The sequence below is a fragment of the Eucalyptus grandis genome, chromosome 7 (genome assembly GCF_016545825.1).
Source record: "Eucalyptus grandis isolate ANBG69807.140 chromosome 7, ASM1654582v1, whole genome shotgun sequence".
Classification (NCBI taxonomy): Eukaryota; Viridiplantae; Streptophyta; class Magnoliopsida; order Myrtales; family Myrtaceae; genus Eucalyptus; species Eucalyptus grandis.
Genome location: NC_052618.1, coordinates 42,558,885 through 42,573,820, shown reverse-complemented (window position 1 = coordinate 42,573,820; position 14,936 = coordinate 42,558,885). Strand labels below are relative to the sequence as shown.

Here is a 14,936-nt window from a genome sequence, read left to right as displayed (position 1 = left end):
ATACATAAATATATATAAGTGGTTGTGGATGTGTTCTATGCTATCTCTCTTATTGTGTATGGTTGGGTGGAGTTAAATTTTGCTTTCTCATGTGTATAATTGAAAGATAAATTAAATAGGTCGGCAACACCTTATGAGATGTTGCAATTAAATGACCAAAGAGAAGGAGGGTTGTCGCTCGTCTGAGGATCAAGGCATGACGTCATTGCACTTTTGAAAGTCGTAGAAGTCAATTGCATTTTATTAACAAGCTTTATGATTTCAAGTACACTTTTTACCAAAAGGAAAACATAAGCTTTTTGTCAAATCTTGCCTCCATAACAGGTAGCGAAAATTACAAAAAATTTATAGACCTATTACGCTTATTTTAATTCGATTTAAACCTTTCAATTGTGTCAATTCAATATTAAACTTTTGACGATTTGTCAATTTAGTCATAAACTTTATGATCAACTTTTATTGGAAATCGCTAATGCCATGGTCTAGTCAATGTCAATTATCCTATATAGCACAGTCAATATTGACACTGATAATTTTTAATGAGATTTTTAAATTTTTTCTTTCTTTTTTCTTTAATTTTTTTCCTCACCTTAGGCTGGCGAGGTCTCCAGCCGATCCTCACTACCTCACCGGCCACAGGCAAGCCTTCTCATGACTAAGTAAACTTCTAAGAGAACTTCTTTCACGTAACCAGAAAAAAGAAAAAAAAAAAAAAAAAAGTTGCGTTTGGGGAGGCCCAACGGGTCAGGTGAAGTAGTAAAGTGAACCACGAGCCCTGCCCATCAAATTAAAGTTATGCTGCGCGGCCTGCTTATTAAGCTTCTTGGATTGGTGGGCCCGGAACATTAGTGCATATCACCAACTAATTGAATTTTCTTTTTGAATGCAGAGGAAACAAAAGGGTGTGTACATTTACATGGCGATAACATTCATTAGGACACAAGGTGGTCCATATCAAAACATTGGTTGTGTTGAAAAAAAAAATGATTGCTTAAAAAACGTGAACATGATGTTTCTTCAACTTGTGCTCTTATTTTGAACATGCATTTAGCACCTTTCCCATGAAATGTTGCTAAATCTTATTAAACGATAATTAGTGTTCTCTTTTCATTCATATCTCATATGTCATGCCAACTCTCAGAAGCCTATTCCTAGGGATCGCCATGATTTTCTCGCCTTGCCTGAAATTTTTCCTGAGGAAACTGTAGACATAGTTGACGATGAACTTCTTGAACAAGGTCGACTTTGGCTCAGCAACCACCTCCGCTTCCCCGAGGAGGTACACCGCTCCCCTCTCCATCGCTTTCTGCACGAATTGAATCTCCCCTTCGGCCACCCGGCTCAGACTGAACACAGTTCGACAAGAAGAATTCGTTGACTTGATCGCGTTAAACGATTGGATAGAATTGGAAGAGAGATTGGAAGGATTTGGCTGCGGCAGCAACTCCTCCTCCATGTGGACAGTTGATCCCTTGCCCTGTCCATCTTCCCCTAGCGATGTCGAATGCGATGCATTGTTATGGGCTGTCTCGTCCTTTCGGTCGTGATCGTTGTTCTCAGCCTCGAGGAAGAAGTACTCGTGCCGGATGAATTCCTTTAAGTTGTCCACCAATTGGCGCTCGAACTCATGTGGCTCCTCAATCTTGTCATTATATCCGTACCGCACGATGCAGCGGAACATCCTGAAGGTCCTTGGCTCAACCTGCCTGAACAAGAGCCGCTCCTCCGGTGCAACCTTGCTGATTGGGAGGTGCTTGATCGTGATAAGGACTAGAACCGAATGGATAGACGGAATATTTGCCACAAAATGCGATAATATTGGAGGAATGCCCTGCACAAGCTCTGAGTAGAGGAGGCCGACCCCAGGGATCCGGTTGATGCTTGGGTCCGCAGCAAGATCTCTGATAAACTCAGCTGACACCTTGTTCTTGAGCTCATACATATACCGTTGCTTGTGAACGTAGTGCCAGATGATCATGACAGTCATGAGGACAGCCGCGAACACAAGTGGTAAGAAACCACCCTGTCTGAATTTGTAGAGGACTGACGAGAGATAGAGCAGTTCAATCGAACCGAAGACAGTGAAGAAGAGCACGATCCACCATATGCTCGTCTTCCATATAACGAGCATGATGAGAGTGAGCATGCAAGTCGTGATCACCATAACGCTCACCACGGCAATTCCTGCAACCAAACATTTAGGAGACTAATTAATGATAAGAGCCACCTAATTAGGTTCAATTGGAATATTTCATCGATGAAGCCTAGGGATTTGGAATTACCGTATGCGTTACCGATCTTGGTTGTGGTCTGGAAGGAGGCGGTGACCAAGACACAGGCGACCATTAGCATGTAGTTCACCTCCGGTATGTAAACCTGGCCCTCGTACTTGGCCGACGTGTGAACCACCTTGACCCTTGGGAAGCAGCCCAAGCTCAGCGACTGCGAGATGATGGCGAATGCCCCCGAGATCATCGCCTGGCTTGCAATGATCGCCGCAGCGACCGCCACAACAAACATGGGCCAGTATATTGGTCCTGCTTATCGATAAACATGAATAAACATTATCTAACATAGTTTATTTGTACTGCAGCCATGAAGCCTTATACATTTCCGGGGACTCATCCTAAGACATCAAGTAAATTTTACTTTTGAGAGCATAGTTTGGGTCAAATTTCTAGGCAATGATACTAATTATTTTTCTTTGCTACATTATATATATATATATAGACACATATTATGGAATGCAAATAAGGCAATATATATTTGAATATTACTTACGTGGGATTGAGTCATAGAAAGTGTTGGCAACATGGTCAGGGTGCTTCATGAGATAAGCTGCTTGTCCACTATATGCGGTCAAAAGTGCAGGAAATGTGAGGCAAGAGAAGCTGATCTGCATCAATTGAAAAGCCCAATAATCAAACTCAAGGGAAATGGTAACCGGATAGTTTGGGTAAATCATAAAGTAACATATGACAGTTTTTATTTTTCCTGTTTACTTATGGTCTTGTTCTTTGCAAGACTTGCTCAGTGGTTGGAGTCTTGGAGATAAAGAAGGAAATGCTATCTACTTACTTGGATTGCTCGAACATTGAAATGACCCAGATCGGCAAACATGGCCTCGGTGCCTGATTGAATTGAACCATCCATGTCAATGAGTTTAAAACTGTGACCCACTTGTTTACAATTAAAAAACACACGCAAGCATACACACACGGACCTGTAATGCAAAGGAAGATGCCACCGAGGGAGACCCAGGCTCGCTTGCCGTTGCGGTTGAAGTAGTCGACAATATACTTAGGGTTGAAGGCACGCAACACACCTATGTCGTGCTTGAACAGGTTGTAGAGCCCGATCCCGCTAATGAACGTGAACCAGATGAAGATGATGGGGGCAAACGTGAACCCAACCCGGTCTGTCCCGAACCTCTGGATGCAGAAAAGGATTATCAGGATCACCACCGATATCACCACCACCGGAACTGCATGTCCAAACATAAATTAGTATTTGCTTGTGACAAAAAGAAGGGTGTTATAGGTGGGCTTTTAGAAGCACGTTTGTAATATCAATTTGCTAATAATTAAGCATTGAATTTACCTTTGCCCAGTGACTTGATCCCGCTCACGGCTGAAAGAACTGCAGGAATCCCAAAAGAGAATAAAAAAGGGCCAGAGAGGTTATGTTAAGCTTCCCAGATAATAAACATATTCTATTATTTTATTTAGTAATAAGGGTTAACCCAAAACTTTCGGCATTCCGTGTGGTTGTGTTTTCGTGAACAAGGAAAACATGTTTTTTTAGTTTTAAAATTAAAACATCAGAATTTTGATTGGTGGCACGATGATGATGATGATGATGGTGATGATGATTATTATTATATGAGACACTTTCCCTTGAAAAGAAAGAAGGGGACTCGGTGGACTTTTGCTCTAGCTCGATTCCTTTTGTTTGCCCATAACGCATTACGTTCATGAAATTATTGGTTTTTACTATATAAAAGTCGCTATCATAATATTGGCAAAGAAGTCTCCATCATGTTTTGCACAATTAAATAACTTTCGATGTAGTTTTTTGAATAATTATCAAGATATACCAAGTTAAACTTCATACAACTGTGATGGTATTATATATATATATCAAAACATCTGTTTATCTTGTATATAAATCATTCATGGTTAACTAATTAAAAATTTTCAAACAAAATTTCTTTCAATTGAAATGAAGATAGGGGATAATGTAGCATAATCTAAAATATGTATGAAAAAAGATATTAATTTTTCATGTTCTTACTCATATATTACACGAAGTTAGAATGGGAATTGAGATATCATTTCTTGAAATGCAGAATCACGGTCAAACCCAAAAAAAAAAAAAAAAAAAGGCAAAAGATTCCCCTTGATGTGCCCTATAAGTGCCATGTCTCAGACGTCTTCCCTTTTTATTATTAATAATGAATCTGAGAATAAAAAGCACGATGATGTATTGATTTTGGAATATGTATTCAAGATGGACATAGGTGTTTCATGGCAAATCGGGCTAAAAGAATTCTATGAAAGGGTTGTGATAGATGGCGATTTAAACCTGAGATGGATGGAGTAAGAACACCGTCACCAATGACCATGGAAGTGCCCATGATGGTGACCAGAAACAGCACGATCTTGGCGGTCTTACTGTTCTCAAGCTTCTTCTTGATCTTCTGAGCCCGTTGCAGCTGGTTCGATGGAGTGTCGAGCTTGTAATTCGAAACTTCCCGGTCCTCAGGTTGGTGATTCGGGATAAGGCTCACCTTGGCATACCTGCATATCAGCGAGTACAGCGCGAACGTCCCTCCTGCACTCCCACGCATGGGTCACGCGAGTCAGAATTGCGAAAATCAAGTCGTGGGTCACCACTGGAAAAAGACCCCAAAAGAATGGCACGTGAAACCTTCAAAAAATGGTCATGTACAGTGTTCTCATAATCCTAATATGTGAAGCACGGTAGAGATTTACGTGCATACCGTCGCCGTTGTCATTGGCCAAGAGGACGATGAAGACATACTTGAGCATGGGGAGGAGGGCAATCGTGTAGATGATTAGCGATAGAACCCCGATAACGTCTTGAGTGTCCTTAATTCCCTCCGTGAAAGTACTCGCATACACATAGAGTGGAGACGTCCCTATATCACCGTACACCACTCCAATGCTCTGAAATGCCAAACTCATAGTTCTTTGCCAATTCATCTGTAAATCAATTATTCAAATTCAATTGCAGAAACAAAAAATACTTGGTGATGACTTGAGGGCAAAGAAGATTTTCACCGTGTCCATCAACGGTAAAAATATTTTCAAGGCGTCCAGCCAAAGGCGTCAGTAAAAAATTGTTTACTTTACTATCATTTGTAACAAGCATATAGGTATCGATTTCACTGCAGTTTTAAACAAACATGAAGGTCACGCATCTATCTAAAAGTCCTTCTCCTGTCTCTCGATATTCATGATCGATAGGATTCAAAAATCGTTTCAGGCCCCGTCCCGGTTAAAACCGCTTTTCATATGTCAAGAATCGCGGACGGAAGAACTCTATGAGATTTTTTCTTGAAATCCACTAACATCAACTAAGGAAAAGGGATCGATTAGCTGATGGGAAAAACATGGCTACATGCGAAGTTTGCAACAAGCACCTCGGAGGAGTGGGCGTGGGACATGGAGACTCGACCGGCCTCCAGGTTGAGAGAGTCGACACGACGTAGTCTCGCCCACGAGACCTTCCGCTCTTTCGTGTTTGGCTTCGTCCTGTTCTCCGCCTCTCTTGCTTCCATAGCGATCTCCATTTCTTCTTCTTCTTCCTCCCCCATCGCCACCACCTTCCTCTCCGCCATTGATTCTCTCCCTGGGTTTTGTCACTCTTCCTTTCTTCAACGCTAAGTGATGACTCTGCTCTTTATAGGGCCTCGGGAATCAAGACGTTTTAAGTGAATATTCGGCTGAACCGATTGTGCGCAGTGTCTGTTCAAGCTGACCTTGATGATGGAGGTTTGTTTATTTCAATAATTTGACATTGTGTCAGTAAGCCGAGCTCGTTTCGCGTGAAGAATTAGTATAATAAGCTTTATTTTCGAGGTGACTAGGTTCTATTGGTCGATTCTGAAGGCGCACGCTCCTGTCGGTTTCCTCAGAAGCTAGTTGAGATAAATTTATTTGCAGTAGTTTCCATGAGTCAGCTCTCTCAAATTATTTATCACTAACGTGAATATTACTAATTCCTCTTTTTCTTTCTTTAAGGGGCGTTTTTCCAATAATGACATGTATTTGCCTATGTTTCAAGGTTCTATTCAGGAGCAAATAATGCCCAACTGAGGAAAACTGCAATTTGATCACATCAAATGACTAGAATTAGTTTAACTGTCATTGCTTTAGCTACACTCCAATGAGCTGACCCTAATAATTTGTCATTGTTTAGATGGTTTAATGACATTGACATATACATACAATGTAATAGTCTTCCTGTTTATTTAGGGTTTAATCAGGGAAAACATTCCACTAGTCGAGAGACAATGTGAAATAAAGATCACCTCGTTGCAATCCATATACAATCCGTGGTGAATTTAAATAGCATATATTATCATATAAAAATTAACGTGATATGAGAATTAGAGGTATTAATATGCTTTAAACTTTCACTATTTTAAGTTTATTTCATGTTCGGCCACTTACTCCAAGAATTTTAAACTATCATGGTCTAGTAAAGTATTCTCCTTTATCTTAATGGTCCCAGTTTCGAATTTCGTGTCGAGGTATACTTAACGATGTGAAATATAGCCCATCAATTCTTTAATGGTTTAAACCCTGTTTTTCTTTCTAGTGATTCAGGTGGCATCTAGCATCCACCTCATACATTTAGGATTTTACTCGGTTGAGTGCTCTCAACAGAATTTGAACCCAAGATCATAAGAAATGAGCGAACTTTTCTGCCATTTAAGCCAAAAATCTCATCGACAATACCGATTACACATATAAACGCGTCATTAGCAAAATTAGAAGTGGCTTTTCTGAACAAAAAGACAAAAGGACCTCAAGCAGCCCTCCGGATCCTGATAAAGTGACAAGAAGTTTCGTCAAATGCTACAAAACTAATCCAGTTTTCAATTGTAGGCCATGGAGAATACTCCTCCCCCACACCCCCCAAAAAAAAAAAAAAAATTATTTAATTCTCCCTAGGAGAATACGTTGGCCAAATTTGTCTGACTCCATGAAAGGGACATGTAAGAATAACATCTCAAAGAATTCTTCCTTAATGCCACTCATGTTTTTCCTATGCTATTCTACCGACCCGCTCTTTGTAAGATCCTATGTGGCATGAATATTCTACCCCACAAAAAAATTTTGAGGGTGACCTTTACACATTTAAAATTTCCAGATGACAATAACATTATTTTTATGTAGTTGCGTAACCAACTTTTATTCGAATGTGACCTGTCGGATGCAGTTTCATTGTTCGAACATTTGATTTGAATAAGACAAAAATTGTATTTGAATCGCACTGTCTGTGCTCAAAGTAATTTTTGAGATCACGCTTGTCACTTTATTCTGGTGTCTTATCTAATGTAAGTTGATCAGGCTCTTTGCTTGCAGAGGTGAGGAGTGAGGATTAGTGCAGCCTTTGTGATATAATTTCCAAAACCAATCACTATATCTTTGACAAGGCTCAAGTTTATTCAAAGATATAAAATATTTTGTCGAGAAATACTTTTTTTTCCCGGAAAAATTGCACAAAAATCCATGAACTTTCAAGGTGGTACACGTTTGCTCCCAAACACAAAGCCACCCTTGGACTTCATTTTGTTACAACCGTTAACCCTCCATCTATTTTTCTGTTGGCACGTGCCTAATATGTGATTTTTCATGGGTTAAAATCTGATCTTCTCGTTTTTTTAGTTAAATCACTCTTCTGGCCCCGAATGTGTTCAGGATTATGAAAATAAATAAAGAAAAATGGAAAGAAAAATTGATCTTTAAATATTGGCATAAAAATGAATACTAACTATTTTTGCTTTCCATTTATATGGTAATTTGATTACAATTTTCTAATTCTAAGATTATTTATCTTGTTTTGTATTAAGAACGACAACCGCATCTAGCATACAAAGTGCTTCCATTTGTCTACCAAGTATAAATAATTTCTCCCTAATTGAAAAGTGGGTTCAATTTCATTTATTTTGATTTTTTTATCTAATATTGTATATATCTCTTTAGTTAGTCTTATTTCATAGTTTTTTGGTTTGCATAAAATTTCTTTTATTGCGCCTAAAATTACAACGTGCTTAATTATGCCATGCCAACAGCGCGGTGCTTCTAAATGGCTAACTAGTGAAAAAATTTAAGGAAAAAAAATTACTTTCACTTTTCAATGACAAATTCCAAGATAAAATTAAAATCTTTTTATTGTTGTTGTTGTTGTTGTTGTTCTTCTTCTTCTTCTTCTTCTTCTTCTTCTTCTTCTTCTTCTTGTTATTATTATTATTATTATTATTATTATTATTATTATTATTATTATTATTATTATTATTATTATTATTATTATTATTATTATTATTATTATTATTATTATTATTATTATTATTATTATTATTATTATTATTATTATTATTATTATTATTATTATTATTATTATTATTATTATTATTATTATTATTATTATTATTATTATTATTATTATTATTATTATTATTATTATTATTATTATTATTATTATTATTATTATTATTATTATTATTCTTCTTCTTCTTCTTCTTCTTCTTCTTCTTCTTCTTCTTATTGTTCTTATTGTTCTTATTGTTATTATTGTTATTGTTATTATTGTTATTATTATTATTGTTATTATTATTATTGTTATTATTCTTATTGTTATTATTGTTATTATTATTGTTATTATTATTGTTATTCTTATTATTATTGTTATTATTATTATTATTATTATTATTATTATTATTATTATTATTATTATTATTATTATTCCACCAAGGGCGGGCAAGGCTCGCCCGAGGCCAACGAGGTCAACCTTGCTAGGCCCTCCCCTTTTGAGGCCCAACGACCAGTTAGAGGAAGAAAGGAAGAGGGGAAAAGGAAAAGGAAAATAAAAAATAACAAAATAAAAAATAAATTCGAAAAATATATATGTAAAAATATCTATGTCAATGCCGGCTATACCACATAAAATGGCTAGTGTCCACATCAAAAGTTTCCAATCAAAATTGGTTTGATGGACTCAATTGATAAAATGTGGAAATGTTTAGGACTAGCTAGACATAATTAAAAGCTATAAGACTAAATTGACAAATGTACAAATAATTTAAATTTTTTTAGACAATTTTCTCTAAGATGAAATCAATATCAAAGACATATTTGTGACTAATTTGACAATCAAATATTCATAATAATAGTGCATTTCCAATTGAGAGATATTTGCATATCGCACATGAATTTGACTAGTGAAATCTAGGGGCGGGAAACATATAAAGCCACAACTGGGTTTTCTTGTTTTTTTTTTAAATTTATTATAAGAAATAGCATGTTATTGTAAAAATTTTAAAAGTCCAAACGTACAATTACTTAATAACGAGCATGCGGACCGGGCATAGAAGTATTTTCCCAAGCCCTTCAATGAATTAAAGATAGTGCGACAAAATTATAAGTTTTTTTTTTTTGGTCGGACGAAGTTACGGATATTGAATATGACCCTCACATGGAAGCAAAAATATGAGAAATAACAATTATTAATTGGTATACAAGTCTTGCCTATCTCCTTTTAGCTTTAATCTTTAGGATAAATGGTTATCCAATTTATGTGTTTTTTTTTTTTTACATACTTAAGGTTTTTTTAACACAATATGATAGGTAGAACTGAGGATTGGATTTGTACTTACAAGTGTGAAGTAAATATCCAACCAAGTCCAGACTCAATTATGGAAAGACAGGTAATGACAAGACAAGCATTAAAAGATAATGACATAACACATTAAAATTTCGAATTTTGAGGATCATTTATATAACCCAATTAATTGCTAAAAATCATAATTTTCATTAGCTGATGAAATAAAACTTATTTGATAGCTTTAATTAGTATTGACTAAGAAAACTCTAGTAAGTCAAAAAAATATGTGATGTGGTAAGTAAGGGAGGGGTTATTGAATTCATTTAACAGAAAAATCATTGATAACAATAATAGAACTTCTTGACAATTATCCTTGTTTTATGTTTGGTATGAAGTTAACAATATTCAATTATCAATTTTCATTTCTCATCTACAATTTTTTATTTCTCTTTTTTAGCACTTAAGTTTATCAACATTTGAAAATGAATAATATTCAGCACTTATTTTCCAATTTTATCAAAGAGCCCTTTCTGATAAACTTGGGCATGAAACCTTTATGAGGAGAATCAATCAAGTAAATAAGTAAGTTTAATATTAATGCCATGTTTGGGAGATTTAGGAAAATGGGGGTGATGAAATTCAAGTGAAAACTTTTAAGAAAATATAAATTTTTGCGGGATGAAAATAGGAGATAAAATTTAAAATTGTGAGTATTTTCCTTCAATTTTCTTCACCAAGGAGCCTTTATGAGCATGTTCCTTCAAAATTGATCCTATATAACTTACTGACCAAATCACATAATTCCATTGACACAATATTTTCTATTTTTTCTACACATAAGTGGATATTCATCCTATAGGGAAAGAAAAAATGGAGAGATAGAGAGACACATGCAGATTCTAAATGATGAAAATATGTCTTGATTTAAGCATGAAGAGAACCTTCCTCGTTCAAGTAAGTTTCTTGCTTTGAATATGTTTCCTAGTAAAACGGTTTGTTGGTTGGAAATGGTTTCCTAAAAGAGAGTTTCCTATTTTGGATCGAACTCGTTTATATATAAGAAGTGTCTCTTCATGAAGAGTATCTAAGAGGAGCTTGTGATCTTGAATTAAATCCTAAGCGTTTGAAGTTGTGAAAATCTTGTGTTAAGATTTTTTGTAATTCCTTTGTGAGATTGTGAGATTATTTCGTAAGGAATTGTGAAGTTAAAAACTGTAGAATTATTTGGTATAATTGAAAGTTAAGAAACACTTAGTGTTTTGACTCGAGTGTAATTATAATCCCCATCATATTGCTCGATCTATAGTAGAATTATGTGCTACTCTCTCCATAGCTATAAATCTCCTTGACCGAATCACGTAAATCTAGTATTTGATTATTTTCTTATTATGTTATATTTATTGTCCTGTCACTTGTTCTACAACAATTAGTATTAGAGCCATACTTAACTAAATTGAAACAAATCAATGGCACCAGAAGAATGAAAAGTAAAAAATCAGCGAATTTGATGGGAATGATTTCGATTTATGAAGATGTAGATTGAAGATTGTCCCTACCATAGGCATCTACACTTATGTCTAGAGAGAAACCGGATTCAATGAAGAAAGTTGATTGAGAATCGCTAGATGGACAAACATTGGGTGCTATCCAACTTGCATTGGCACATAACGTCATGTTTAATACCGGGAAAGAGAAGACCATGGCAGGTTTGAAGAATGTTTTATTGAACATGGACGAAAAAACCATTTTGCAATCGACAAGGTCTACTTATTATAACATATGTTTAACTTAAAGATACGCGAAGGTGCATCAGCTGCTAATCAGATTAATGAATTCAATATTATCATTAGAAATTTGATTTCAGTTAAAATTGAATTTGAAGATGAGATAAATGTTTTGATTTATTATCTGTATTATTTTATAATTGTAATATTATTGTTACTATTATTAGTAATTCCTCCAGGTACATTTGATAAGGTTCACGATTTGATTCGGAGTAAACACATTCGTATAAGAGAATTTGGTAAATCTATACTTGCTACTTTAGTAGGTAAAGCTAGATTAAGAGCTAGTACTTGTGTTAGCTAAGACTGATGGTGTTGTTTGTTGGAATTGTGGTAAAATGGGGTATCTTAGAAGGGATTGCTTTAAGTTAAATAACGAGAATGATAAAGGAACTAAAGTTGAATCTGCTAATGATGTTGTTGTTGTAGTTGGATAATGTTGATTATGACTTCTTTGTCATTGAGGATTCATTGGTAGATAGATGGATTTTAGATTCTGGTTGTTCATTTCATGCTACATCAAATAGAAACTGTTTTATTACTTGTAAATACATGGATAATAATAAAGTGCAGTTGGGGAACAACATTGAGTATGATGTCATGGGTGTTGGTAGTATTAGAATTAGAACAATTGACGGTATTATGATAACATCGACTAGAATAAATGTTCCAACATTTTAGAAGAATCTAATTTTCTAGAGTGCCCTAGATTCAGCTGGTTGTTAATATACTTTCAAAAGTGGAGTTTTGAAAGTTGTTTGAAGTATCTTGATGACAATAAGAGGAATCAAGCATAGTAACCTATATGTACTTCAATGTGGACAATCATTAAATCCGTCGTAGAGATGTCAAATGCATTTATTTGAGAGTTTGAATTGTGGCACATGCGTTTGGGAATATTGGTGAGAGAAATCTAAAGATTTTGAGTGAAAGTAATCTGCTGTATGATTACATGGCTAAAAAACTAAATGTATTTAGGTATAGTGACTTTGAAATGGTGAAAAGTGCAGTTTAATACGATTGTCAAAGAAACATGGAGATTGTAGAATTGATTTACTTTGATGTTTGTAGGTTATCATGGTTTCTTTTGAGAAAGAGTACCAAATTTATGCTTACAAATATGGATGAATATTCGAGGACGACTTAGGTGTTTGTGTCAAGTCACAAATTTGATATTGTTGTCAAAATTAGGCAATTGAGAGATTTTATATAAATAAATAAAAATGAGACCCGTAAGATGATCAAGCATGTATGGATAGACAATTATATGGAGTTTTGTTGAAAGCTATTAGACAAATTTTACTTAAAGGAATGCATGGCGAGAAACTGCACTATTGCCAATGATCCACACAAGTTGCAGAGCTCATGAGCACAATATTACTAGAGACAACTCCTAAAATGTTCTCTAATGCTAGTATGTATAAGAGATTCCTATTGATGTGTTTAGTATGGCAAGCTACTTGGTGAATAAATCTCAATTGACTACTATTGGATGTCAAACTCTCGAAGAAATGTGTTTAGGTAACTTTATCGGTTATTTTGCTTTTAGAATATGTAATTGTCCATATTATGATTGAGAGTGATGGTAAACTCGATAAAAGAGCAAGGAAATGCATATTAATAGGCCATGCACAAGGCAAGCGAGGCTATCGATTATGATGCCTAGGATTAAATTAACATGTTGTCACCCCTCGACCATCGGACGCGTGGCAGCCCTTCTTTCTTTGGTCATTTAATTAAGACGTCCCAAGAGGCGTTGCTGACCAATTTATTTTATCTTTTGATTATACGCAAGCAGAAATAGAATGAACTCCACCCCCATCATACACATCAATAAGGATAGCATACACATCAACAAACACTTTCACATACACACACCCACACCCACACAAACACACAGATACACATCCACTTAACATATCGGAAGTTTCATAATTACACATCCACAATGCAAATTCTTTCCAATTACCAAAAAAGGTTAGGATTAGCCTAGCTCCTATATCCTATGAGGACGACCTCAAAAAGTGGTGTTTCTCCCTACGCATATAGTACAGTCCACGTCATAATACCATGACTCGATCTCAAGATTGGACTTAGGGTTTGGGTCCATCTCTGGGTTAGTGATGGAGTAGTCGGAGACATCCGTGATCATAAGGTCCCAAATGGCACCTTCGAATCCCTCGCCAGGCAACCCATCAAAACCTAAAAGAGCGCCAAAGAGCTCCCCTCCGAACCAAACGTACTATGCCACAAACCGATGGAGCACTAGATTAGTCAACTCTCGTCCACCCAAATGGTGGTCACGTACTTCTTGTATACTATGATAGTCACTTCTATCGAAAAGGAGGTCACTGGGTGTCCTAATCCATAGGCACCCCTAACGGCACATGATGAAAAGGATTAGTCATTATTAGGGCATGAAAAATTTAAACAACAATAAGTGAGAAAATCTCGGTAAGTAAACTCCTTAAATCTCACGTAGGAGAATACTTTGTCTCAAGGACATCCTATTCATATAGATTAATTGTCGATGGTAGATCAATAGCAAAACATTTATTTTATATCATTTATAAATATGAAGTAAGCATATCACCATACACCACGCTAATAATATATCCAATAATTACATAATTAATTTTCTCACCTGAGTCCATAATTCCAACAAGCATATGACAATGCAAATAATAATCCAAACAAAACCATTACCACATCCAAGCAAAATGCATCAACACAAGTCCAGATTATTACAACAGCTCACGGCCACACCGACACTCGCACCGGTGGTCCTCCGGTGTAACAAGTATCGTCCTGCCCCATCGGGCATGGCAACATCTCGACCTCACTCAAAGATGGCATTCAATTAAGAGCATCGTTCCAAAATTCATCCACAAATGGCATTTTGTTGACATAGGGGCATCTAAAGTCCATCATCTCTCATAGTCATATGAGTACGAGACCATTTAAGTGATCACACAAGCACATCAACAACTCAAGTCAATTTTTATCTTCCCATTTAATGAATGCAATAATATTTAGTGCTCACACATTATACACTAGTAATTTTTATACACAAAAATGCCATGAAATAATTTTACATGATCACCCATTGATTAATTACCCACCAAAATAATCATACAATAATCTCATTTCACACAATATCATACCACGAGTTTACTTATCAACATAGCTTATCACTTTTCAAAATAAGTTATCACAAACATTTATAAATTTTCAAGATAGACTATTACAAGCACCTATCACTATTTAAGATAAGCTATCACATTTACTTATCACTTA

The 14,936-nt window shown here is 35.7% G+C and overlaps 1 protein-coding gene across 1 annotated transcript; it reads right to left on the bottom strand.

Moving 5' to 3' along the window:
• Positions 1-863: 863 nt before the first annotated feature.
• On the bottom strand, positions 864-5,914 carry LOC104453581 (potassium transporter 5). The gene is made up of 9 exons (XM_010068184.3): positions 5,666-5,914; positions 5,003-5,225; positions 4,585-4,833; positions 3,601-3,639; positions 3,224-3,484; positions 3,079-3,131; positions 2,782-2,896; positions 2,283-2,537; positions 864-2,184 (listed from the first exon to the last, which is right to left on the bottom strand). The coding sequence occupies exons 1-9, from the start codon at positions 5,861-5,863 to the stop codon at positions 1,112-1,114; spliced, it is 2,466 nt and encodes an 821-aa protein (XP_010066486.2). The 5' UTR covers positions 5,864-5,914; the 3' UTR covers positions 864-1,111.
• Positions 5,915-14,936: the final 9,022 nt, after the last annotated feature.

Coding starts and splice junctions, on each gene's coding strand:
- LOC104453581 (XM_010068184.3), bottom strand. CDS start 5,863: ATGGCGGAGAGGAAGGTGGTGGCGATGGGGGAGGAAGAAGAAGAAGAA. Junction 2,897..3,078: donor TCAATGTTCGAGCAATCCAA/GTAAGTAGATAG, acceptor CAATTGATGCAG/ATCAGCTTCTCTTGCCTCAC. Junction 2,538..2,781: donor TTTCTATGACTCAATCCCAC/GTAAGTAATATT, acceptor ATCGATAAGCAG/GACCAATATACTGGCCCATG.